The sequence below is a fragment of the Metschnikowia bicuspidata genome, assembly GCF_001664035.1.
Source record: "Metschnikowia bicuspidata var. bicuspidata NRRL YB-4993 chromosome Unknown METBIscaffold_3, whole genome shotgun sequence".
Lineage (NCBI taxonomy): Eukaryota > Fungi > Ascomycota > Pichiomycetes > Serinales > Metschnikowiaceae > Metschnikowia > Metschnikowia bicuspidata.
Window position 1 is genome coordinate 665,483 of NW_017387733.1, and position 20,920 is coordinate 686,402.

General features: G+C 51.6%; 11 protein-coding genes across 11 annotated transcripts; 7 read left to right on the forward strand and 4 right to left on the reverse strand.

The window, feature by feature from the left end:
- Window positions 1-396: 396 nt before the first annotated feature.
- ATP18 (F1F0 ATP synthase subunit i) lies at window positions 397-1,165 on the forward strand (the record flags this gene model as incomplete). The annotated part of the gene is made up of 2 exons (XM_018858375.1): window positions 397-469; window positions 1,035-1,165. Exons 1-2 carry the CDS (start codon window positions 415-417, stop codon window positions 1,163-1,165), a joined length of 186 nt encoding a protein of 61 aa, XP_018711573.1. The 5' UTR covers window positions 397-414.
- Window positions 1,166-2,093: 928 nt separating this feature from the next.
- On the reverse strand, window positions 2,094-2,441 carry METBIDRAFT_11643 (uncharacterized protein; the record flags this gene model as incomplete). Its single annotated transcript, XM_018854047.1, has 1 exon — window positions 2,094-2,441. One exon carries the CDS (start codon window positions 2,439-2,441, stop codon window positions 2,094-2,096), a length of 348 nt encoding a protein of 115 aa, XP_018711574.1.
- A 319-nt stretch (window positions 2,442-2,760) lies between these two features.
- On the forward strand, window positions 2,761-3,438 carry METBIDRAFT_173163 (uncharacterized protein). Its single transcript, XM_018854704.1, has one exon. The coding sequence runs from the start codon at window positions 2,890-2,892 to the stop codon at window positions 3,286-3,288; it is 399 nt and encodes a 132-aa protein (XP_018711575.1). The 5' UTR covers window positions 2,761-2,889; the 3' UTR covers window positions 3,289-3,438.
- A 3,658-nt stretch (window positions 3,439-7,096) lies between these two features.
- On the forward strand, window positions 7,097-7,588 carry METBIDRAFT_11644 (TRAPP subunit; the record flags this gene model as incomplete). The annotated part of the gene is made up of 1 exon (XM_018854048.1): window positions 7,097-7,588. One exon carries the CDS (start codon window positions 7,097-7,099, stop codon window positions 7,586-7,588), a length of 492 nt encoding a protein of 163 aa, XP_018711576.1.
- A 115-nt stretch (window positions 7,589-7,703) lies between these two features.
- Window positions 7,704-8,708, forward strand: METBIDRAFT_173224 (uncharacterized protein). Its single transcript, XM_018854706.1, has one exon. The coding sequence runs from the start codon at window positions 7,820-7,822 to the stop codon at window positions 8,351-8,353; it is 534 nt and encodes a 177-aa protein (XP_018711577.1). The 5' UTR covers window positions 7,704-7,819; the 3' UTR covers window positions 8,354-8,708.
- Window positions 8,709-9,064: 356 nt separating this feature from the next.
- METBIDRAFT_78146 (uncharacterized protein) lies at window positions 9,065-10,861 on the forward strand (the record flags this gene model as incomplete). Its single annotated transcript, XM_018858830.1, has 2 exons — window positions 9,065-10,519; window positions 10,844-10,861. 2 exons carry the CDS (start codon window positions 9,065-9,067, stop codon window positions 10,859-10,861), a joined length of 1,473 nt encoding a protein of 490 aa, XP_018711578.1.
- Window positions 10,862-11,676: 815 nt separating this feature from the next.
- On the forward strand, window positions 11,677-12,916 carry METBIDRAFT_78147 (uncharacterized protein; the record flags this gene model as incomplete). Its single annotated transcript, XM_018858831.1, has 2 exons — window positions 11,677-12,498; window positions 12,566-12,916. The coding sequence occupies 2 exons, from the start codon at window positions 11,677-11,679 to the stop codon at window positions 12,914-12,916; spliced, it is 1,173 nt and encodes a 390-aa protein (XP_018711579.1).
- Window positions 12,778-14,237, forward strand: METBIDRAFT_173349 (uncharacterized protein). Its single transcript, XM_018854708.1, has one exon. The coding sequence runs from the start codon at window positions 12,891-12,893 to the stop codon at window positions 13,920-13,922; it is 1,032 nt and encodes a 343-aa protein (XP_018711580.1). The 5' UTR covers window positions 12,778-12,890; the 3' UTR covers window positions 13,923-14,237.
- A 549-nt stretch (window positions 14,238-14,786) lies between these two features.
- On the reverse strand, window positions 14,787-16,951 carry USO5 (Uso5p). Its single transcript, XM_018854705.1, has one exon. It carries the CDS (start codon window positions 16,810-16,812, stop codon window positions 14,830-14,832), a length of 1,983 nt encoding a protein of 660 aa, XP_018711581.1. The 5' UTR covers window positions 16,813-16,951; the 3' UTR covers window positions 14,787-14,829.
- A 653-nt stretch (window positions 16,952-17,604) lies between these two features.
- Window positions 17,605-18,093, reverse strand: YAH1 (adrenodoxin; the record flags this gene model as incomplete). Its single annotated transcript, XM_018854049.1, has 1 exon — window positions 17,605-18,093. One exon carries the CDS (start codon window positions 18,091-18,093, stop codon window positions 17,605-17,607), a length of 489 nt encoding a protein of 162 aa, XP_018711582.1.
- A 1,905-nt stretch (window positions 18,094-19,998) lies between these two features.
- VTI1 (v-SNARE protein) lies at window positions 19,999-20,658 on the reverse strand (the record flags this gene model as incomplete). The annotated part of the gene is made up of 1 exon (XM_018858832.1): window positions 19,999-20,658. The coding sequence occupies one exon, from the start codon at window positions 20,656-20,658 to the stop codon at window positions 19,999-20,001; it is 660 nt and encodes a 219-aa protein (XP_018711583.1).
- Between the last annotated feature and the right edge of the window lie 262 nt (window positions 20,659-20,920).

The following is a 20,920-nucleotide window of genomic DNA, read 5'->3' on the forward strand; positions in this document are numbered from 1 at the left end:
CCTTTCCAGTCCACGTCATTTTGCTAATAAATTAGTGCGTCTAGTAATATAGAGCGGCCCACCAGAACCGGGGGCCCTGTGTCACGTGGTATCCGCCATGTAGTCACCCTTCACGTGGCAAGGGAAAAAAGCTTCCGTACAGAGAGAGTCTTTTCCTTCTTTTTATTCCTTGAGGGTTTTTAGAGAAAAGTAGTATTCTAAGGATCCTAAGTACCGTACATACTTGAATTGAGAAATCTGATACTAAAACACTGGGCTGGGGCCAGTACCCCGGTGCGCACTAGCCAGTCGGCGTCCTGCACACACACGCCCATGCTCTCGGTCTGTCATTGGCCAGCCTGCCGGTGCGAGTCCGAAGCCAGTGAGCGAAAACTGGAAACAGAAAAGTGTTTCTTTCCAAACGCTATATTCACCATGAGAAGCTACCCCACCCCTATCTTGAAAAACTACTGGCCTTTCGCCGTTGGTGGTATGTACTGAAGACTTTTTTGTGTGGGCCCACGCCGCAATTCCAGTTTGTGGGGACATGTCTTTTTTCCATGGGCTTACTAGTAGACAGTATCCGGACGGAATATCAGGGACACGCTTTCCGGATCACAAGGAAACATGCCCACAGATATTTGGGAATTTGTTCTGATTTGTTTTCAGGGCTAGAGGAAACGGAATTTGGTTGCGATTCCTTGTGTCTACTGGAATGATGTGGCAGCCATGGACATCGCTTGAATGCATTTCCAGATGATCATGCTGTCGATTTTTTTGAAGCAGTGTGACTCGGAACAGCCGGAAGAATGACTGCAAATCACAAACATGGCGCTAGGTGGAGCAACAAGATATTCCCAAACCAGATGGCCCGCGCCACAGTCTAGCCACTACTTTCCAAGTTGCTGTCTGCCAAATGAATATAGCCTTTTAGATTAAAAGAGCAATTTTCTTGCCGCTGACATCACGGACCATTCCCCATTTCTGCGAGAAGGGCGCGTCTGATTCCGCCCATGCGGGATTCATATTCTCTGCTCTCCATACTAACGTTCTAGCTGCCATTTCTTTTGGCTTGATTGTCAAGGCTGCCGAGGCCCTGATGAACTCCGATGAGTTCATCAACGACCCAAGACACCCAAGGTTCGCCAAGGGTGGCAAGTTCATTGACTTGGAGAAGAAAGATTAAGTTCCCGGGTCTTTTGATAAAACTATATAGTGAATCCACGTAACGAAACAGAGCGCGTATGTAGATGCTTTTGAGGCGCAGAGATGGCATCAAGCCGGATTGATTGATGTTGAGTGTTGGCGGCATCGGTCAACCGGTGTTGGCCCTGGGCCACCCTCGGTATGCGTCCATACTGCGTGGCAAGAAACCGGGCCTTTGTATGCCAATCAAGGACTTTCGATTTTCATTCTCCACAAAGGTGTCTTACTCTTTTCTTTCATTGATTTCGCCGTTTCTCCTTTCACGGGATTCGGGTGTTTTGGTGGGTTTGGCAAATACTATGTTGATCGTGAGGCCCTCGTCGCCATTAGGGCAGTAGTACCCAGAATTGGTGAGTCATGTTCTAATAGCTTAGAAATTCTGGCGACGTGTTTGCTTCCAATACAGCAGATTTGGTCTGAAGTGACATGGCTGTTTCTTGGCTGGAATGGGCCACAGCTCACGGCCATCAAAAGAACTCGCTAGTCGGGACTACACGTATCGCTTATCCTGGCACTTTCGCAAGAAGCGCTATGGTTGGAAGAGACCGTCATCTTACGTTCCTAGCCACGGGCAACTTTTGACAGAGCCGGAGATTGGCTGTCGTGTGGTTAAGCATGGGCAGCAAGAATTTGCCCAGGCCATCGAATGCATGTGCCACGGATCCCCAGTTCTACATGGACAACTGCGGCAGGAGCCCACGCCTCGTTGATACGTGATACTGATAATGTTTATAAAGTGGACTAGAAAGAAGAACAATTGCGTAGCGCACGCCGGCGCTACCCCCGAATCAAAACTAAGCCGAAGTGACCCCTTCCTCAAGACCCTGCCGGCCAAGAACCGAGAACTGAAATAACCGATGCGGAGAAACCCGTCTCCACCGCGGAGCCGATGAATGGCCACGGGGCCATCAGCGCGGCGTGACAGAGACGAGCCACTTGCGGTAGTTGGACTCCAAGAACGTGCTCAGCAGCGGCTGCTCGGGCACGAAAATCGGCCTCTGGTACGAGTACGAGGCGTTCAGGGGGAGCTGCAACGTGTAGGCGTGCTCTTCCTCGCAAGGCGCCGCGGGCAGGTGGGCCGTCATGCAGAAGGAGCACTCGTATAGGAACTCTGGCGAGGGCGAGGCAGGCTCGTGTACATGTGAAAGGGGCGAGCTGGCTTCAGACGCCGACAGCACGTACTGCGTGTTCCACTCCGACTCGATGTCGAGGTCGGTGTTGTCGACGAAATTCTGTGGGGCCGAGAACGTGTACATGGTTGTGTTTGTGGTGTATTTTGTGGGCGGGGTGCGGCTGCTTTTTGCTTGTGGATGGGCCTTTGTGTTTGTTGTGTTTTTGTTGTGTTTTTGTTGTGTTTTTCTAGGTCGGGCGCTTGGGCTCGGTGATCGGCTGTTTTCTGGACTCGGACCGATCTCGGGCTGGAATAGGGGAAGCCGCCCAGGATAGTATGTTCAAAGTGTTCGGGACCCGGGACAAAAGGGCAGCGATGCAACGGCAATTGAAATGGCGTGCCAAAAGAATGGGAATGGAGAAGTGGTGTGGAAAAAAAGGGGCATGAGGTTTTGTATCGGACACCTGCCTCTTATATATCGCAACCACGTTTTGCAGCTATGAGTAATTGCACAGTCATATCTAAGCACGTCCTGCAGGGCGCGGCGCTGTGGCTCGTTGCTGAGAAAGCACGGGCGGTGACACACGTCCTGCATGCGGGCCGCGCCTCGCAATCCCATGCCCAGTCCATTGTTTCCGGATTTCGGTGGGCGCGGGCTGACTGGGCCCAATCCCGGTTATGATTCATTCGAGGGAGGGTTTCGCTGTGGCCCTGCGCTGTGGCCCTTCTGCCCGCTGTATTGCCGTGTCCGGACACTGAGCTTTTTTCGTTGGTTTTTCGACGATCGTTTTTTTGTCGGCATCTTTTTGATTGCCCGTCTTTTTTTTGTTTGTATTTCTTATCAGATTTTTGCCTATTCGTTTAGTTTGTCTTTTTTGCAGGTGCTCTTTGTGTTGGCTTGTGCCTTTGGTTTGTCTTTTGGCTATTCTAATACTAGTGGTCGTGCCAGGGCCTGTTCGCACGACTTGTGCCCCGGTCCTGCCCTCCTATAATTTTCTCCACTGCCACGGCACTATACACCCGCGGCCACAGCCAATTTCGGGGGTTCAGATCCAGCGCGCATTTTTGCTCAGTGCAATAGATCCGATCCGGCCTGGAGATGGCGTTTGATAAGGCCGCCCGTTGCCACCCTTCGCGGGGGGTCTGTGTATTTTTTTATTTGTTGGGGAGAGTCTGAATCGAGGTTGATGGCCGCTGCCTTTCTGCTGCACTGTGAGGGGGGCGTCTGGATTTTTAGTTGGAGAGGCCTGGCTTGAGGTGGAGAGGCCTGGCTTGAGGAGTCACCTGGAGTCATGGCACGCGCAAATAAAGTGGACGGCGCTGCGAAACTCTGGGCCGGTCCTGCCCACGGTTGCTATGTCACATTCCATTCTCCATTGCAGTTCTTTAATCTCGCTCGTTTATTGGCATTCATTGGCAATAGACTATTTTCCTTGGGCTCCAACTTTCTATTTCTGTTTCACCTTTCCTGGCTGGCCCACGCAGCCCTGGGAGATCTGGACTGTTGCAGGCACGGACCCACAATGGACCCATAACAAGGCCCGGCCGCGAGGCCGGTGATCTGGCCCACCTTGCTTTATTTTCCCAAGGCTCGGAGACCCTGGTCCGGCGCGGGCTCGGTGTTGTGCTACTGATTTATTGTTAATTTGGTTTTTTTGTTTTGTTTTATTTGTTTTTTTGTTTTGTTTTATTTGTTTTTATTTGGTTTTATTTGGTTTTATTTGGTTTTATTTGGTTTTATTTGGTTTTATTTGGTTTTATTTGGTTTTATTTGGTTTTATTTGGTTTTATTTGGTTTTATTTGGTTTTATTTGGTTTTATTTGGTTTTATTTGGTTTTATTTGTTTTTATTTGTTTTTATTTGTTTTTATTTGGTTTTATTTGGTTTTATTTGGTTTTATTTGGTTTTATTTGGTTTTATTTGGTTTTATTTGCTTTTATTTGCTTTGTTCTGTTTGATTCTCTCACTGTTGTGTTTCTGTTTGATTCTCGAATCTCGTTTCTACTTGCCACTCTGGTTGGTTAGTCTTATCGCCCGCGGGAAAACCCTGCAAACCAGGAAAGGGTCGGGCAAATGAATCATCGTTGACTCCTCGCACCGGGGCCCGAGGAGTCATGCCATTTTTCTTTCCATGCGCACGGCTCCGGCGTAATGGCTCAACACCTCTCACTTTCCGGATTCGAGGCCCCGGAACTGGCGCATAGGTGATCGCACGTGACCTGCGCTGACGGCGGCGCCACTGGATATTAGAAACTTGGCCACCGTGGCGAGCCTTGCAGGAACGTGGCTCAATTCAAGGGCAATTCCCGGAAACGCCGCACGCTGTCCTAGACCGGCTTTCATATCTGCATGTCCGCCTGAGGCAGTCTAGAACCATCTGTGCTGATTGTGGGCTGCTCCCGATGTTGGGTGCAACAGGTCTGCTCAGCCACGTGTCATTTCTTGAACCACCCACCCTTTTCATTTCTTGTAGCTCCACCTCCTCTCTCTTTTATTTTTGTAGTCTTTATCTCTCGTTTCGTCCACTCTTGTAGTACCACGCTGCTCTACCATTTCCGTAGTTGCGGGGCCATGGCTTAATCGCTCCTATTTCTCACAATGCCAATGCAACAATAAACAGCATGTTGGAGTTTAGTCTCCGCCACATTCATCTGCGCAGCTCTGGGAATCTGCTCGCCAATTGTATGACTGATTGAAGCAAAACTATAGCGCTCTGGCGGGGCTTCCGATTTGACCGGAGATGAAAAGATATTGCAACGGTCCCATGGCATGCGGCTATACTGTTCACTTTGCGCAGAAGACCAAGTATTGGGACACCTTCCAAGGGCATCGGTACCCGAGCGGTCATGCACGCTCGATCCGGCTAAAATAGACTTCTACATCTTTCTGCTCTTTTTCTATATTTACCTTTTTCTCCTCTCATATGTGCATTTTCATTTTGCGCAAGGGTCTGGCCTGGGTTCTTGATCAAGCCTGCAATTCGCATATGGAGCCACAGCCACATCAGTGCTGCCTTGCAAGGCTGTGACTTGACGGAGATTCGGACTCACTTTCCGCAATCCTGCTCAACACTAATCTACAAATTTGAGGCACAGAGAAGTCGACCGCTGGGTTATTACACCTTGTGCGTAGTCCCGTGCCATTTGCAATTGTCCGTCCAAACTGCTCGTTTCTCTCGAGATTTTAGGCCCTTGTCTCGGCGTCTTTTTCTGTTTGCTGGCTTTTTTGACATACCCCTGAAAATAGGCCAACTTTATTGGGACACCCGCTAATTGTTGCCCATGTCTCCCTGTTTTAGGTTGGAGATGGGCCTATAATTCATCCCTTTCTCCTGCTCTGTATTTCCATTGTTCTTTCCCCTAGCCAACCCTTGGGGCCCCAAAAAACAGGGCTTGCTTGCAAGACGATAGGCCAATCATACTAAACTTTGGGGCTCTGTGCCCAGCTCCTTCACATGCCTGCTATCAATTTAATCCAACCTCGACCACTAGTAATAAATCCAACCCCCCATTCATAGAAATCACAATATTGCGCATGCAAAAAGGGCTCAGATGCAGAGGCACGCGTGTCCTATTGTCTCCCACGCTTGCGTTATTGTTGACGTCTGAGAAAGTATTGGAGCAGGGCAAACATACTAACAGAAAGGTCTCCGATCGCCGTGTGGGCTTGCTTCTATATGCTAAAAGAGTTAAACAATGGTTAGGAGGGGCGTGCAGCTTTTGTCGAGCAAGCTTGGATAGAATCGGGCTTTTGCTTTGTCCTTTTACACTCCGCAGAACCAACACAAAGCACATGCTTAGATGTTATTGACCCACGTGCTTTCCATCTATGAATATGAACAATAGGCCATTTATAGAAGGTATAGGTATAACGCACATCAAAGAAAACGAAGGAGCAAATTACGTGTCGGTTCTACACAAAGAACAGACTATCACCGTGGAAAAGCGGCAGTGTCCTTCCCACTTCTACTTGAGTTTTTCGAAAACACATCTGCTCCTCGTTTAGGCTAGATTTTCTCGTGCTTTTCCAGACCAAGAAGAATTTCACAATACGCCACCGGTGTCCCCACGCACGAAATTTTCCGTCTCATTAATCCCTTCACGCGGCCAAATTGTCAAAAATACAATTGTCGAAAGACAGTCTCAGTTATTGGCATTGTTTTGGATCTTGCTCCCTCTGATCTCTCTTGTAGTTGCCTGTAAATACTAGCACGTAGACACGGCTACCACTCACATCTTGTCAGGATACAAATTTTAGAGTCCTTGCAATGAAATCTAAATCTACGTTTGACGAACGAGCCCCGGCAAATTCCCCACTGCTGGTGTGAATTGGATCCGGCAGCCTACAACTTATATATAGATATCTGTCACTGCCTCACTGATGATGTAGACCTGCATACAATCGGTTATGGACTAGCTTACAGAAATCAGCACATACCCCAAAAGGCGCAGGTGGTATAACATAGTATGTCCATAAAGTTCTCCTTGTCCACTCCTCTGTGGACCCGGGTGCCAGTCAGCACTGGCCAGAGGGCTGTCACGTGACCCTGGACATGGCACCGGGCTTTGCTTGTGTGGGAGGCACGGGTGTCCTGTCCAGAACTTCCTCCAAACACCCTAGGAATTAGTCTGAGACATCTTTCCCTTCGAATAAACATCCTTCCCATCAGGACACCTCCCCATCAAAATCCCCTCGATCCAGTGGTCACGTGTGCAGTGCGTATTACCCATACAGCCAATTTCAACTTTTAAGATCTGGCCCGGCTTCCATCCCATCCAGCTCATATATAGCACTTGAACATGACCATCCACGCGTTGTACATATTCGACCGCCACTGCTCGTGTATCTACTCACGTGAATATAACCACCAGAACCCCGGCCAAGGCACGGTCAACAAAAACAACGACAGCGATATGGCCCAATTGCTCTTTGGAGTCGTGTACTCGCTCAAATCGCTTTCGGCGAAACTTGGCGCCACCGAAAGCAGTGACAATCTGGGCTCCGATCCAGGGGCATTGCCCCCGGCGGCTAACACCCTCCGCTCTTTTAGCACGGGCCACTACCGCGTGCATTTTCTCGAATCTCTCTCGAATTTCAAGTTTGCCCTCGTTACGGACTTGCAGGTCGACAATCTCCAGGCACAACTCTGGGAGCTCTACAGCACGGTGTTTGTGGGACACGTGCTCCGAAACGCGCTAGCGCCTGTCGAATTTGGCACGTCCAAGTTGAATAGTGCGGAGTTCACCTCGCTCTCGGACGCGTATTTGAGTAGCCTCCCGGTGTTTCTGTAGACTGCGAGAGGGCGGTTTTGGAGGTGATCTCGGAGAAGGCGGTGGTTTTCGGGAGGCGTCTTTTCAAAGGCGACGGTAGCTTTATTTCTGATTAGAGTTTTGGCTCTCGGGTCGGGAGAGTTGGAGAGACACCTGGGACAGGCTTTTCGAGCTTCAGAAAAAGCGGGGCTGGCACTGGGTTGCCACCCATAGTCGGGAGATGTATGGGTTGTGTTTTGTGTGTCTTGTTTGATGGAGCCGCTGTTGCGATGGATCCGAAAGCCTGACGCAACTCGGCAACTCCGTCGTTTGATTGTACAAGAGGATGGCAGATATCCCAAATCGGTTCAGCGCTTCAGCGACACAAGAAATAAGACGGTATCCAATCATTCAGCTTCAGCCTTTCAAGAGGAGATATTACATCAGCGTCAGATTCAAGACAAAAGACGGTACCCACACATTCAGCTTCAGCCATTCAAGAGGAGATATCACCTCAGCGTCAGATTCAAGACAAAAGACGGTACCCAATCATTCAGCTTCAGTCATTCAAGAGGAGATATCACCTCAGCGTCAGATTCAAGACAAAAGACGGTACCCAATCTTTCAGCTTCAGCCTTTCAAGAGGAGATATCATCTCAGCAGTCATCCATTCAAAAGTCTATTGTGGAATCGGGAATCTCAATGTTCACACCACAGGTAGGTCCACCTGGTGTCACCTCTATAGAGGACCCGCCATCCCCTACGGCATCCTACTTTAGATTGCTCATGCGCATTCGAGAAGCTTGAGAGCATTGGACAAAACTGAAGGGGTCTATGCGATCGATGCGCGCAAGAAAAGCCGTCTTAAGTTCTTTTTCAGCGAGCTTCCGGAAACCTCCAGACTCGCAGGATTGATCGCCTGTTTTTTCTCCGGCTCGTGGTATTCTTATCAGCTTCCAGGGTCACGTGACATTCCTGCGTTGCCCGTGCTATCTTCCTTCGCCCGCCTTTCACCTACCAAACGCAGATCAATTCATCACGTGGGCGGAACTCCACGACTGAGACGCATGCCTGATACAAGACTCAAACTGGGCCCGAACTCGCGACGGTACCAAATTCGCACCCGCATACTTCAGGGCTGGTCTGCTAAAGCCTTGTGCAAAATACATGGGGTCTCTGCTCATGCGAGGCTAGAAGGGCGGGGCCCTTTCATTGTCCCAAATCACTTTTGATTTTTCCATCGAAATATCCTCTGAGGCTCCCGGATATGAATGAGGAATGGGTAGCCTGCAACATGAAGCACGACAATGTCCAGCCTCTCGCTTCCGGATATGGCCTTTGACACCCCACCACGTCAAACAGTTGCCGCACGGCGCGTCTCCTTGGACCCGTACATCCCGTCACCAGATCCGCCGGCAGATGCTTAGCTCGGGCCGAGAGATGCAATGATGTTTTTCATGCATATATATACGTGGAGCATCGCTGCGGTCTCAGACCCAGACCATTCAGCCGCGCGTCATGGATCCAAGGCCCCTGATATTGAAGTCTCCCTTCCAGGAGGTATGTTTCCAGTTCACCATATGCATGGCCCAGTTCTTGGCCCAGGGCTCCATTGCCATGTCATTGAGCACAATGAATATTATCTCGGACTCGTTCAGTGAATTGCAGGGCAAGCAGATCCCAAGCTCGCAGACCGTCTGGTTCATGGGCTCCTTTGCCTTGACGCTTGGCACGTTCATCTTGATATCGGGCCGATTGGGCGATCTTTTCGGCTTGCGCAGAATGCTTTTGTTCGGCTGGTTCTGGGCCGCCCTATGGTGTGTCGTCACCGGGCTTTCGTACTATAGCAAATCCACCATATTCTTCATCACGTGCCGTGCGTTCCAAGGGGTTGGTTTTGCGTTTATCTTGCCTTGTGCCATGGGCATCTTGGGCACGGTGTACCCGCCCGGAAAAAGAAAGAACCTCGCGTTTGCTTTCGTCGGGGCCTCTGCTCCCGTGGGCGCCACCATTGGCGTTTTAATGGCAGGCGTGGTTGCCCAGCTTGTATGGTGGTGCTGGGCGTTCTGGTTGTTGGGGATCGCCTGTGCTTTGCTAGGCGTGTTGTCCATGATTGTCATTCCCGGCCCGTTCAAGCACCATGACTACACGCTCCGGCAGGCGTTCGAGAAGTTCGATCTCTTGGGGTCGGCGGTCGGAATCTGTGGTCTTATCTTGTTCAACTTCGTGTGGAACCAGGGGCCGGTTGTCGGCTGGGGCTCTCCGTACATCATCGTGCTTCTCATTGTGAGTGTTGCGCTGATCGTTGGTTTTTTCTATCTTGAGCTCAGGGTCGTTCAGCACCCGCTCTTGCCCCGGGAGATCTTCACGCTTCGAATTGGGTTGGTGCTTCTGTGCATGTCGTTGGGCTGGGGCTCGTTTGGCATATGGCAGTATTACTACTGGAGCTTTCTCTTGAACTTGCGAGAGTACACGCCCATCGCCGCTGCTCTCACGTACCTCCCCCTCCTTATTTTGGGAGTCGCTGCTGCGCTCTTGGTTGGCTTTTTCATCAGCAAGCACAGGGCGCCGTATATCATGTTTGCCTCGATGATGGGCTTCATGCTCGGGTCCACGATTCTCTCGATCAGCCCCGTGCAGCAGACGTTCTGGAGATTGACGTTTGCGCAGATGTTCTTTCTTGCGTGGGGCATGGACTGTTCGTTCCCGGCGGCCTCGTTGATCTTGTCCGACTTCTTGCCCTCGGAACACCAGGGCATGGCAGGCCTGTTGGTCAATACCGTGGTGAACTACTCCGTGTCTTTGTTTTTGGCAATGTCCAGTACGGTGGAGGTCCAGGTCAAGGAGAAGACTGGCGACATGCTACCGAGCTACCGAGGCGCCATGTACCTTGGCGTAGGCGTCAGTGCTTTGGCGGTGGTTTTTTCGGTAGTGTTTGTGATAACGGAGGCCCGGAGCCACAAGCGGGAGGCTGTCTTGGAAAACGTGGAGCCCGCAGACTCATTGGAAAATGCTTCTGACGAGAAAACAGAAGCCCGGGAGTCTGATGCATAGCCCCGACGGGGTTTTCGAACGAGGCAGTAGAGGAGTGGGGGCAGACGTCGTCTCTGCTACAATGAGGGCGTTTGGCGCTCAAGAGTGTTGAGTGAGGCCCCCAGGCTGCCGTCCTATGGGGATGCGGCCCCGAAAACATGTGTGTTTTTGTCGCTGGTGGAAACGTCGGAAACAAGAAGGCTCCTTTGAGTCGGCGAAAGACAAACAGGGAAGATAGAGAGAGGGAGGGAGAGATGAAAAGAGAAAGTTGAAAAAAGTTGAAAAGAGAAAGTTGAAAAGAGAAAGTTGAAAAGAGAATGATGAAAAGAGAAAGTTGAAAAGAGAATGATGAAAAGAGAATGATGAAAAGAGAATGATGAAAAGAGAAAGATGAAAAGAGAATGATGAAAAAAGAAAGATAAAAAGAGAAAGCTGAAAAAGAAAGATAAAAAGAGAAAGTTCAAAAAAGGTAGAAGGAAAGGGAACAGAACCGAGCAAACCAAAACCAAAACTGGCATCATAGACCCTCGAGTGTCCCATTCACTTGGCTTCGGGCAAGCTCCAGACCACCATATACGGGACCCAGGCGCAGCCTGCATGTAGCGTGTCTTTCTTCCAGACAAAAACACCTCGTGCCGCCAGAGCCTCGCCCTCCATCCAGCAACCCCATACAGCGTGTATCGAGGGGCCGAAAAAAGCATCGTCCACTAGAAGCGGCAGTCCCCAAGTGAGCCCCAGGCGTCTTTGGGTCTTTATTTCCAGGTCCTCTTGTGTTTTTTTGCGTGGGTTTCGAGCACACGCGAGTCGCACAACCAGCCTCCTATCCAGGGCAACAAAACAGCCCGGAACCAAACGCCCGCCGGCTTTCCCGAGCACACGACGTTCTCAGACACGTCCGGGGCTGAGCAGCAGCAAGCGGGCAAAAAAAAAACCGTTTTTCGCCGATTCCAGCAGGCCGAGCAGCGCATCTGGAAGGAGCGCGACCGACCCGAACTTCGCCGGCCGGACCAGCGCACCACAAAAGCCAGGAGGAGGCACAGCCAGGGCCGCCTAGGCTGGACCGCCCCCGGAAGTACATCTCCGCGCCTTCGGCCCCCATGTCCAGCGTGGCGGCGCCCTCGCCGGTGGCCGCGAGCCAGCCTGCGAAAACCAACAAACGACTCCAGCTAGAAGCGGTGATGCGCGAGTTCCAGAGCAAGTTGGGGCCCGACTGGGAAACGTACCACGAGGCGCTCTCGGCGTTCCTCATCGGGCGGCTCTCGCGGGCGGAATTGGTGGCGCGGGTCGGCCCGTTGATGAAGGCCGGCTTGCTCAAGTACCACAACAAGCTCCTCCTCCTCAACTTCGCGCACTCGCTCCAGGACGGTGCGCAGGAGTACCTGAGCGAGCTCGCCAGCTTCTGGAACAAGCGCAACGCCAAGGCGCGCGGCGTCAAGCTGAGCCAGTACGAGAAGTTCAAGCAGAACATCATGGGCTTGCCCTTGAAGGAGCGGCGGCGCATCCGCGCCATCACCAAGGACGCCGGCAAGCGGGACAGGCTCGGCGCGTCCGTCACGCTCACGCGCCAGGCGTTGCTCCCGAAAATCCCCATGATCCTGGACAAGGAGCAGCAGCAGTTGCAGGTGAACAACTTGGTGCAGTGGCAGCAGGACGTGGTCAACGGCATCAACACGCCGCTCGCGTCCGCCAGCCACGAGCTCCCGGACACAGACACGCTCTCGCGGAAGGTGCTCATGACCTCGCGCGAACACGGGCTCACGGGCGGCATCGGCGCACGCGTGTTCGAGGTCATCTCGCTCGGCCTCGAAACACACCTCAAGAACATCGTGGAGTGCGCCGTGGACTCCGTGCGCTACCGCAAACGCAAGTACGAGTCCAGCGCGTTCCTCCAGCCCGGCTTTTTGCAGGGCGGCGCCGGCGTGGGCGGCCGCGGCGCCGCGCAGCCGGCGCCTGGCGGCCTGCTGCCGGATTGTCATTGGTCCCGAGGACATGTACAACACGCTCGAAATGTTCCCGCACTTGGCGGAGCCGGGCGGCCCGCAGGCGCGTCTCTGCAGCATCATGCTCCAGAACGACGATCTCATAGACCACGCCGGGCCGGGCTACGAGTTGCCGCCGCGGCCCGCGCTCGCGGCGCCGAAGGCCGCCCCGTCTGCGCCCGAAAGCGCCGGGCCGAAAAGACCGGCCCTGGACCCGGAAAACGGGCCTGCGGCGCAGGGAAACGGCGTCGTGCCGAACGGCGGCTCGGGCGCGCCGCCGCCCAAAGAGGTCTCGCACGTGGGCACGCCGGACGAGTTGAAGTGGTTGCTCCATGACCTCATCCGCTCGTCGACCTGAGCGGCGGCGCAGCCGCATGGCATCTTTGCCGGGCGGGCCGCGGCAAACTCACGGCGGTGCGGTTCCTGTTGCTTGCTGCGCTCGGCCGTCGGCCCGTACTGTACTAGAAAGCTCTCCTGGCGTGCCCGCGGGCCGTTCTCAGGGCGGGTTGGGCGCTGTGGCTCGAGGGACCGGTGGCTTCGGGGAAGCGGGTCGGTTTTGCATGGGAGTTCGAGGAACTCGCTGCCCAGTAAGGCCCACTGTGTGGGAGCGCGGCCTGTTGCTGCCGTTTTTCCTTGAGAGGCACTCGCGTGAATCGCCAGTGCGAGATTGTTCCATTGAAGAGCGAATGGCAAGCAAAGCAGGACTCCCGACAGCCGCGTGGTGCTCCGGCTGCCAACAAGTGCATGGCAGAATGGTGCTTCCAACCCAAAGAAAGCAAGGCGGGATATTTCATTTGCGAAATGCATGCCAAGCGGGGACTCATCGAGACGAGCATACAGAGACATATCCAGGTCGCAACGGGGCTACTCAAGACACGCGCAAGACCGAACACGTGCTCACAGCTCGTGTGGGGCCAATGGCATGGAGGGCTTACGCATGGAGCAGTCTTGCATCAAGGATGCGGTTCGTTTGTCTCATGTGCTCGTCTTTGCTTTGCTCGCCAGCGCCTGTCATACTGCTCAGCCTTGCAATACTGCTCCTTGATTGCACAATGCGGTTTAGTCACGAGGATGCTGGGTCTCACATTGCATGGACTGCTGACTACTGCCTGAAAATGGGTGTCTTCTGGAGCTGTACTATATTTCAAACTCAGCTGGTATGCTACCCACTCGATGCTGTGCTTCTGGAGCCTACATCAATGTATTGTATTTCACACTGCCAAGCTGTCGGGGCCTTGGTCCCGCTGCCAGATGTCCATATGTTCTCATTCTCATTTAGTGCTTTAGCTAGAGATATCAATACTTTCTCATTCTCATTTAGTGCTTCAGCTAGAGATATCAATACTTTCTCATTTCTCATTTAGTTGTTTAGCTAGAGATATCAATACTTTCTCATTTCTCATTTAGTTGTTTAGCTAGAGATATCAATACTTTCTCATTTTCTATCTAGTGCTTTAGCCTTTGATATCAACACTTTCCCAGCTTTGAAGTATGGCATGAGACTCACGAATGATTTGCATGTTTCTCTGCATCACACTTTCTGCTCAGCTTTCAAGCCTATTCGAGCTTGTTCCACTTCGATTTCATATTCGATGTGATCTCTTTCCGAAACAACCTCACGTTTTAGTCTTGATGAATGGTCTACTCCGGAGTTGCTTCGGGGTGTTTCCTCCACGTTCCATCCCGCACTCATCAAAGCAAAGGTGCTATGTTGATGAATCGTCTCTTTTGTCTCGAAGCCCTCTGAATACCTGCTCTTCGTAACATTTACGCCCACTCTTTCAAAGTGCATTTTTCTCACGAATCCATTGGAAGCCTTCTTCTTTCTAACCTTGTATATCCCGCTCCGAAGACTTATCTGACTCAAAGGAATTACATTGTGAGAACAGAGTTTACGTCATCAGACTGCTGATTCAATTTCGGGAATGATCTATCGAGATGACAGAGCCTGACGCAATGCTCACCACAATACAAAGGACACTGGTGAGTAAATAATGCTTCACTTGGTTTACGACAAAAAACGCACTCCAATGTTTGCCCGAAATCATGGACTATTTCGAATCTTCTTTAGTGTGTTATATACCAAGTCGTTTCCAACAAGTTCCGAGGAGCTCACCCAGGCCTGCCTCCAGAAATATAACCTTTCTCCCAGACATACTCTTATAATTACAACTGCATCTGTTTAACTTTGACAATCCAAGTTTCCTACCTTGCACCCATGTAGCATTTCCAGTGATGCATGCAGTCAGCTTGAATCACCCTCCATGAACATCAGCATGTCCTGCTCTCCAAAGATGCAAGCAATTCCTGGGCACCGGGCTCGTCGACATTATCAAGATCACAGATATCCATGTTGTTATGGTCGAGCGGGGATCTTTGAAGCAAGTCACGCAAGATTCCAGTATTGCGCTCAGCAGCAAGCGCTTCATTCTGTGCTTGCCATGAGAGATGTGAAAGGTCAAGTATCAGCACCGAGCCTAGCGGTGTTTCCGAATTCCCTGTGCCAGAGCCCATAACCGTGAAGATATGGAGATATGCCCCCGTGTATTCTGCGCTGCTCTTCAATGTATTGTGGATTTCAGAGCTGTTGGACACAAGCATCTTCTGGCTGACAACATTGATGTAGCCAGTCTTAAGCTGTATATCGACTTCGGAAGACAGATTGAGGAGATCCGAGTACCGGTTGTTGTCGTGGATAAGCACGCTCTGAAGACAAAATGTGTGTTCCTGACCACCTTTGTTCGAGGACGCCTGTCCACGTTGGAGAAACACGAGAATATCAGCTAGTTGCAGACACATGTCTTGCCGTGGCGAGCCAAAAAACGATAGAGACACTCGAGCACCGCGTAAACACTCCTGGCTCAAGAGCTCCCAGTTTCTCGAGAAGTCGGCATCGGGCTCATACGCGCTGACCTTGAATGTACCATATTTCAGGCTCGTGGCTTGGGCATGGTCCACGCCAGTTTCTAGGTTGTGCTTGATTCTGATGAGAGCCCGGCTTTTTCCACTGAGTCTTGAAATCGCATGTTCGAGACGACGCCGTGTCGACATGTACGCGTCGTGTTTCAGTTTTTCTTTTTCGTAGGCGAGCTTCGCCTCGGCCTCCTTTTGTTGCCAGCTCTGCTGGGTTTTTTCAAATGCCCGAAGACGCTCCGTTTCCAGCCGGAGCTTTGCCTCCATGGCAGATCTCAGCACCACGTGATTCTGGATAATATGCTCCAACGCGGAGATCTCGCTTTTCGTTTTCAGGCCCGCCGCCTCCTCCGAGGAAATGGCGGCCTGTAGCTTCTGGTTCTCCTCTTCCAATGCGTCATGCGCCTTTTGCAAATCACAGAGTGTTTGCTCGGCAATCGAGACGTCGTGGTCGATATTCCTAGCGGCCTCGTCGGCTTTCCTAGATATTGCGTCCTGCTCTTTTTTGATTTTATCGTTGTTTGCCGAAACCATCGCCCCAAGCTGGAGCTCCAACTGTTTCTTCTTTTCCTCGAGAACGGCCAATTCCTTGGAGGTCTCCTCGTCCTCGCTCCTCAAGGCATTCTGGAGCTCTGTCTTGACCTCCATTTCAACATCGTTGTACGAGCTCTGGGCCTTGTTGCCATATTCCTTGATCTGGAGCTGGATATCACGCTCCATCATTTCGACCCGTGTGGTGACCTGGCCCAGCAAGAATTCGAATTTGCCCTCGTGCTCCTCCACGGCACTTTGGAGCGTCAGGTACTCGTTCTGCAATGCTCTGTGGAGTTTGCGGGTTTCGAACGCCTCTTCTTGAGCATATGCTAATCTGCGAGTGGCCTCTGAGAGCTCTTTATCTAGCGACTTTGCCTCCAGCTCGAGTTTGTGCAAAAGGGCCCTAGAATTGGCTTGTTTCAGTTCTTCTAGCTGGTGTGCCGAGGGGAGCATTTCCCCACTAAGCCCGTTGATGGATGACTTCCGATTGAGCGACTGGCTGATTGTGAGAAAGCGCTCGAAACGGTCGTTTTTCACGAGCATCGGGATTCCGGAGCCCTTTGTATTCATGTCCGAGAGCAGATTGGGCCTTCGAGCCTCAATAGGCGCCATTTCGAGGGGGTGGGGCGTCGAATGTTCGGGTGCCAGTTTCTTCAGTGAGCTTGGGATACGAACCAAGTCGAAATCCAAGGACTTTTTACGAATTTTGGCAGTCGGAAGCGGCCCGTCTGTGTTTTGGATTTCCGAAAGCACGCGCCTACGTTTTCTCGCAGGAGAGGTTCTGACTCGGTGGCTGTTTGCACTCATTTGCAGATGCCTGGAGAGGTCTTGGATGACGCGTCTTGTATGGCCGGCTGGTGTTTCAGCGGTGTTTCAGGGGCCTTGGAGCGCAAGCACGGCGGTGGGGCGGCGTTTCACGTGTGTTTCGGGCGTGGTTGGTTTCGCTTCGCGTAAACACAGGGTGCATATGCCGATCTCGTATCGCCCAGTGCCGGTGATGAGCTCATCCAGGCAGAGACCAATTTGGGTTGGCATGACCTTAGCTCTGGAGAATGTATTTCCTTGGCTCCAGAATTCAGACGCTCCAGGAAATTCAGTGGCTCCAGAAAATTTGGCTCTCCGGCTTCAAAACTTAGCTCTACGGCTTCAGATATAGTAGCTTTTCGGCTTCAGAAAGTATAGATCCTTGGCTCCAGATAATTTTGTTTTCCGGCTCCAGAAAAAGTAGCTCCTCGGCTCGAGAACATCTATTGAACATCACAATCGTGGCTGACGGCCTCTTCGCTAGAGTACTCTTTCTTAGCTGATACTCATATACATATACATATACATGTATATAACATCACATCTGACCCGGCTGAACCAAACATTGAACACCCGTTCTCATCAGCACTATGCAAATCCCACAATGCTTCTTTGGCCCGTTCACTCTCCGCATTTCGCTTTGTTCGAAATCTAGCCCTTCCCTACACCCTTCGCTTTCGTGGCATGCATATCTATAACACGTAGCTCTCCAGACAACAGTCCAGGCTGTATCTACATTTTCCGCCCGTGGCCTTGTCAAGAGTATCTATCTACATGGCCGCATTCCGAACCCTCCTAATTGAAGTCTTTCGACTGCAAGTTTCTCGTCATGGCAGGAAGAGCAATGCGGATGCCATCTAAGTCCTTGGTCATCTTGACCTGGCAGCCCAAACGGGAAGTCTCCGTCAAGCCGAAGGCCAAGTCCAACATGTCGTTTTCATCGTCGTCCGGCTCCGGGATCTCGTCGTAGAACTCCGGGTCGACGATCACGTGGCAGGTCGAGCACGCACACGACCCGCCACAGGCACCCTCCATTTCCAAGTTGTGGGCCTGGGCAATGTCCAAAATGTTGTCACCCTCGGCAACCTCGAACGTCTGCTGCAGCCCGTCCTTCGAGATGAACGTGATTTTCAATTCCTCGCCGGGCTTGGCCTTGTGGAGATGGCCGTGCAATCTGGCCATGCTTTGTGTGAATGTTCTCTGCAGGCCGGCCGATGCTATACTGTGCGATACACGAGGGATTCTTGCCAAAGACCGGTGAAGAAGTGTGGCTGCTCTGAACATTTTGATGTTATGGGAGTGTGGTGAAAAGAGAATTTTGGGCAGCAAGAGGGCACTACTATGACTGCTGGTTTTTATCTCGCGGATGTCTGGAGAGAGTAGCGGCGTTTCTTTTTGTTCGGAATAAAGACGACTGCTGGGGGACCCGAATGATGATGTGAAGCGTGGAAAGTGAATGGGACGAAAAAAAAAAATAGTGCACCTTTGAACTGTATCTTGAGAACCGAGAACTGGAACGGTGCAGAACTCGAGGCTGGGTGCGGAAGACACGATCTCTGAGTGGGACTTATGTGTATGACTTTTCGGGGTTTTCGTGAGTTTCCGTGTTTTTGTATTTCCCTAATTCCCGTCTTTGTGTGCTGGTGTCTGTTTGGTGTCTGTGTATTGGTGTCTGTGTGTTCGTGACCTTGTGTTCGTGTTCGTAGGGTGCTCTTCTCTTTGATGGAGTAATGACTCGCCCAGTGATTCAGGCGGCCTCTGGACTAATTAAAAGTCGCTTATACTAAGCAGGACGGTATCTCGGAGCTCGCTGTTTTGGGACGTGCGGGGCCATTCGGCCGAGCGTCGCCCTGGCCCAGTCAAAATGAGATACGCAGCATTACGACATGACAGGGCCTGGAAAGAGGATTTCTGTTTCTTTTTGGGTATTGTGTAGTTGAAAGAAGGCACCGGACGAATTTGAGCCGAATCGGCCGTGGTGTGGATTTTTGGCGCCTCTTTATGTTTTTTTGCGAGAGGTACGTGGAGGGACCAATGTAACATATATTAAGAATATCGTGGACTCTTAGATTCTGCGAGTTCGAGAATGTAATATCCTGAGGAGAATCGATGTTTGAATACCCTGGGAATAGTTGAAATCACGGCGATTTTTATACTCTGAGTAGCCGACAATCAACTACCCTGGGAGTAGTTAAGTCAAAACCTTGAAATAGTGGTCGCGTCTCGGAGATAGCTGAGACTCTATTACCCTGGGGTGGTTAAGAATTCAATACCATAAGAATATCGACGCTTTGATACCCTTAGAATAGCTGACATTCGGAAATAGCCGAGATTTTAATGTTTCGAGTAATCAATGATTTACGACACCGAGTATAGTCAAGTCAATGCGAATAGCTGACGTCTCGGAAATAGCTGAGACTCTAGTACCCTGGGGAAATTTAGAATCTAACACCGTAGGAAAATCGACGTTTTGATGGACCCTTAGAAAAGCTGAGATCTTGCAAATTATTGGTATTCAAGTGCCGTGAAAATGATTGACCTTTAAAGCAAAAGATTATATTTTGAGCAGTAGTACGATCTGGAGCCTGAATGCACCGTGGAACGGGCCTTGATGCTCCACCGTTGCAATGATTATTGCTCTATTGAAAAAGTAGATCATGGCAATTTTACTCAGTTCCCCTTGCCTGCTCATTTTTCTCCGCAGTCTGCCCCAGCCACAGAGATTCATACAGAGACCCTAAGAAAGGGGGGAAATAGAAAAGCTTGTTCTTCATCAGCCGCAAAGGCACCAGATCTCGAAGCTGTGCTGTTTCCAAAGGGAGCCAATGTAGACAGAAATAGACAGCTGAGCCTACATCATTATATTCCATGGGGCCAAGAATTCCCGAGACTAGCTGCCATTGTACCACACGACTTCAGACTCAAACAAATTATGCTAGAAAGCTAGACACCAGATACAATCTCATAGCCCAGTCACTCACTTCTGATAAACAGAAAAAAGCCGACTCGCAGCCCTAGATTCACACGCAAGACAGCCCGCACAGCTGCGCTTCCATACGCTTCCATATCTCAGTTTAATGTATTACTCCAGAGCACCGAGAGCCAACCAAACACTAGACACTCATGGACACCCACAAGTTTCGGAAACACGCACCGCTACACCCAAAACTTTCAAAAACACGCACAGCATCAAAACTTGCTGGCGAGCACAAGCAATATTAGAAGAACCAACACCGCGATGATCGCATAGCTGATGTACTTGTTGGCCGTGATGCGCCGCAGCATCGACTTGAGCGTCTGCACAGACTTGTCCACGTAGTTGTCGGCGGCACCCAACGTGTTCCGCAGATTGACAATCTGCTCCCGCTGCGCACGCAAGTCGTTGAGGATGTTGCCCCCAATGTTCTCGGTCTCGTACGCGATCTGCTGACTTTCCCGGAGCCGGTCCGAGGTCCGCTCAAGCGACGCGTTGTTGCTCAAAAGCGTTTTTCTCTGATTGTCCCCGCCCGTGCCGCCCACGCTGGCCTCCTCGTCTGTGTACCGCAGCCCAAACAAGGCGCCGCGGTCCTCCTCGTCTAGAAGCTGGCGCAACTTCGATTTTGTGGCATCGACCTCGCCACGGTGCTGCCGGATCTTGGCGTTTTGGGCCAGCCGCTGGCTGGCGGGCAAATTCTGCACCTCGACATTCATCTGGTCCAAGATCTCGAGCGCCTCGTCGGTGGCATGTTCGATAGCCTGCAACGCGGCGCGGCGCTGAGCAGGCTCGCGGCCAACCGTGGAGAATTTCAGCTGCGCTTCCTGGAGCGCCAACTGGAAGTCGGACTCGTATGTTTCAAGAAGTTCCGCCATAATGTGTGCGGTAGTTAGTTGGTGTTGAAGGATTGCTGACTGTGGAGACTGAGCACGAGGCGCGGGCCGCGCGCGGCTCACGTGACGAGGGCCCCGTGCGATAAGCGAGCGGTGCCGGCGCACGGGTCCGTGTGCAGGAGGTGGAAACGTGGACCAATCCGTGGTCCGGTGCTCGGTCCGCCATTCTGCTGCATGGACTGGAATATTGGGTATGTGGCTTTCAAGTAGAAAGACCTGGTGGGTTATTGGGCGCATTCACTTG

What these genes read in the sequence shown, in the direction of transcription:
- METBIDRAFT_173163 (XM_018854704.1), top strand. Translation starts at nt 2,890, where the DNA reads ATGCGGGCCGCGCCTCGCAATCCCATGCCCAGTCCATTGTTTCCGGAT.
- METBIDRAFT_173224 (XM_018854706.1), top strand. Translation starts at nt 7,820, where the DNA reads ATGGAGCCGCTGTTGCGATGGATCCGAAAGCCTGACGCAACTCGGCAA.
- METBIDRAFT_173349 (XM_018854708.1), top strand. Translation starts at nt 12,891, where the DNA reads ATGACCTCATCCGCTCGTCGACCTGAGCGGCGGCGCAGCCGCATGGCA.
- USO5 (XM_018854705.1), bottom strand. Translation starts at nt 16,812, where the DNA reads ATGAGTGCAAACAGCCACCGAGTCAGAACCTCTCCTGCGAGAAAACGT.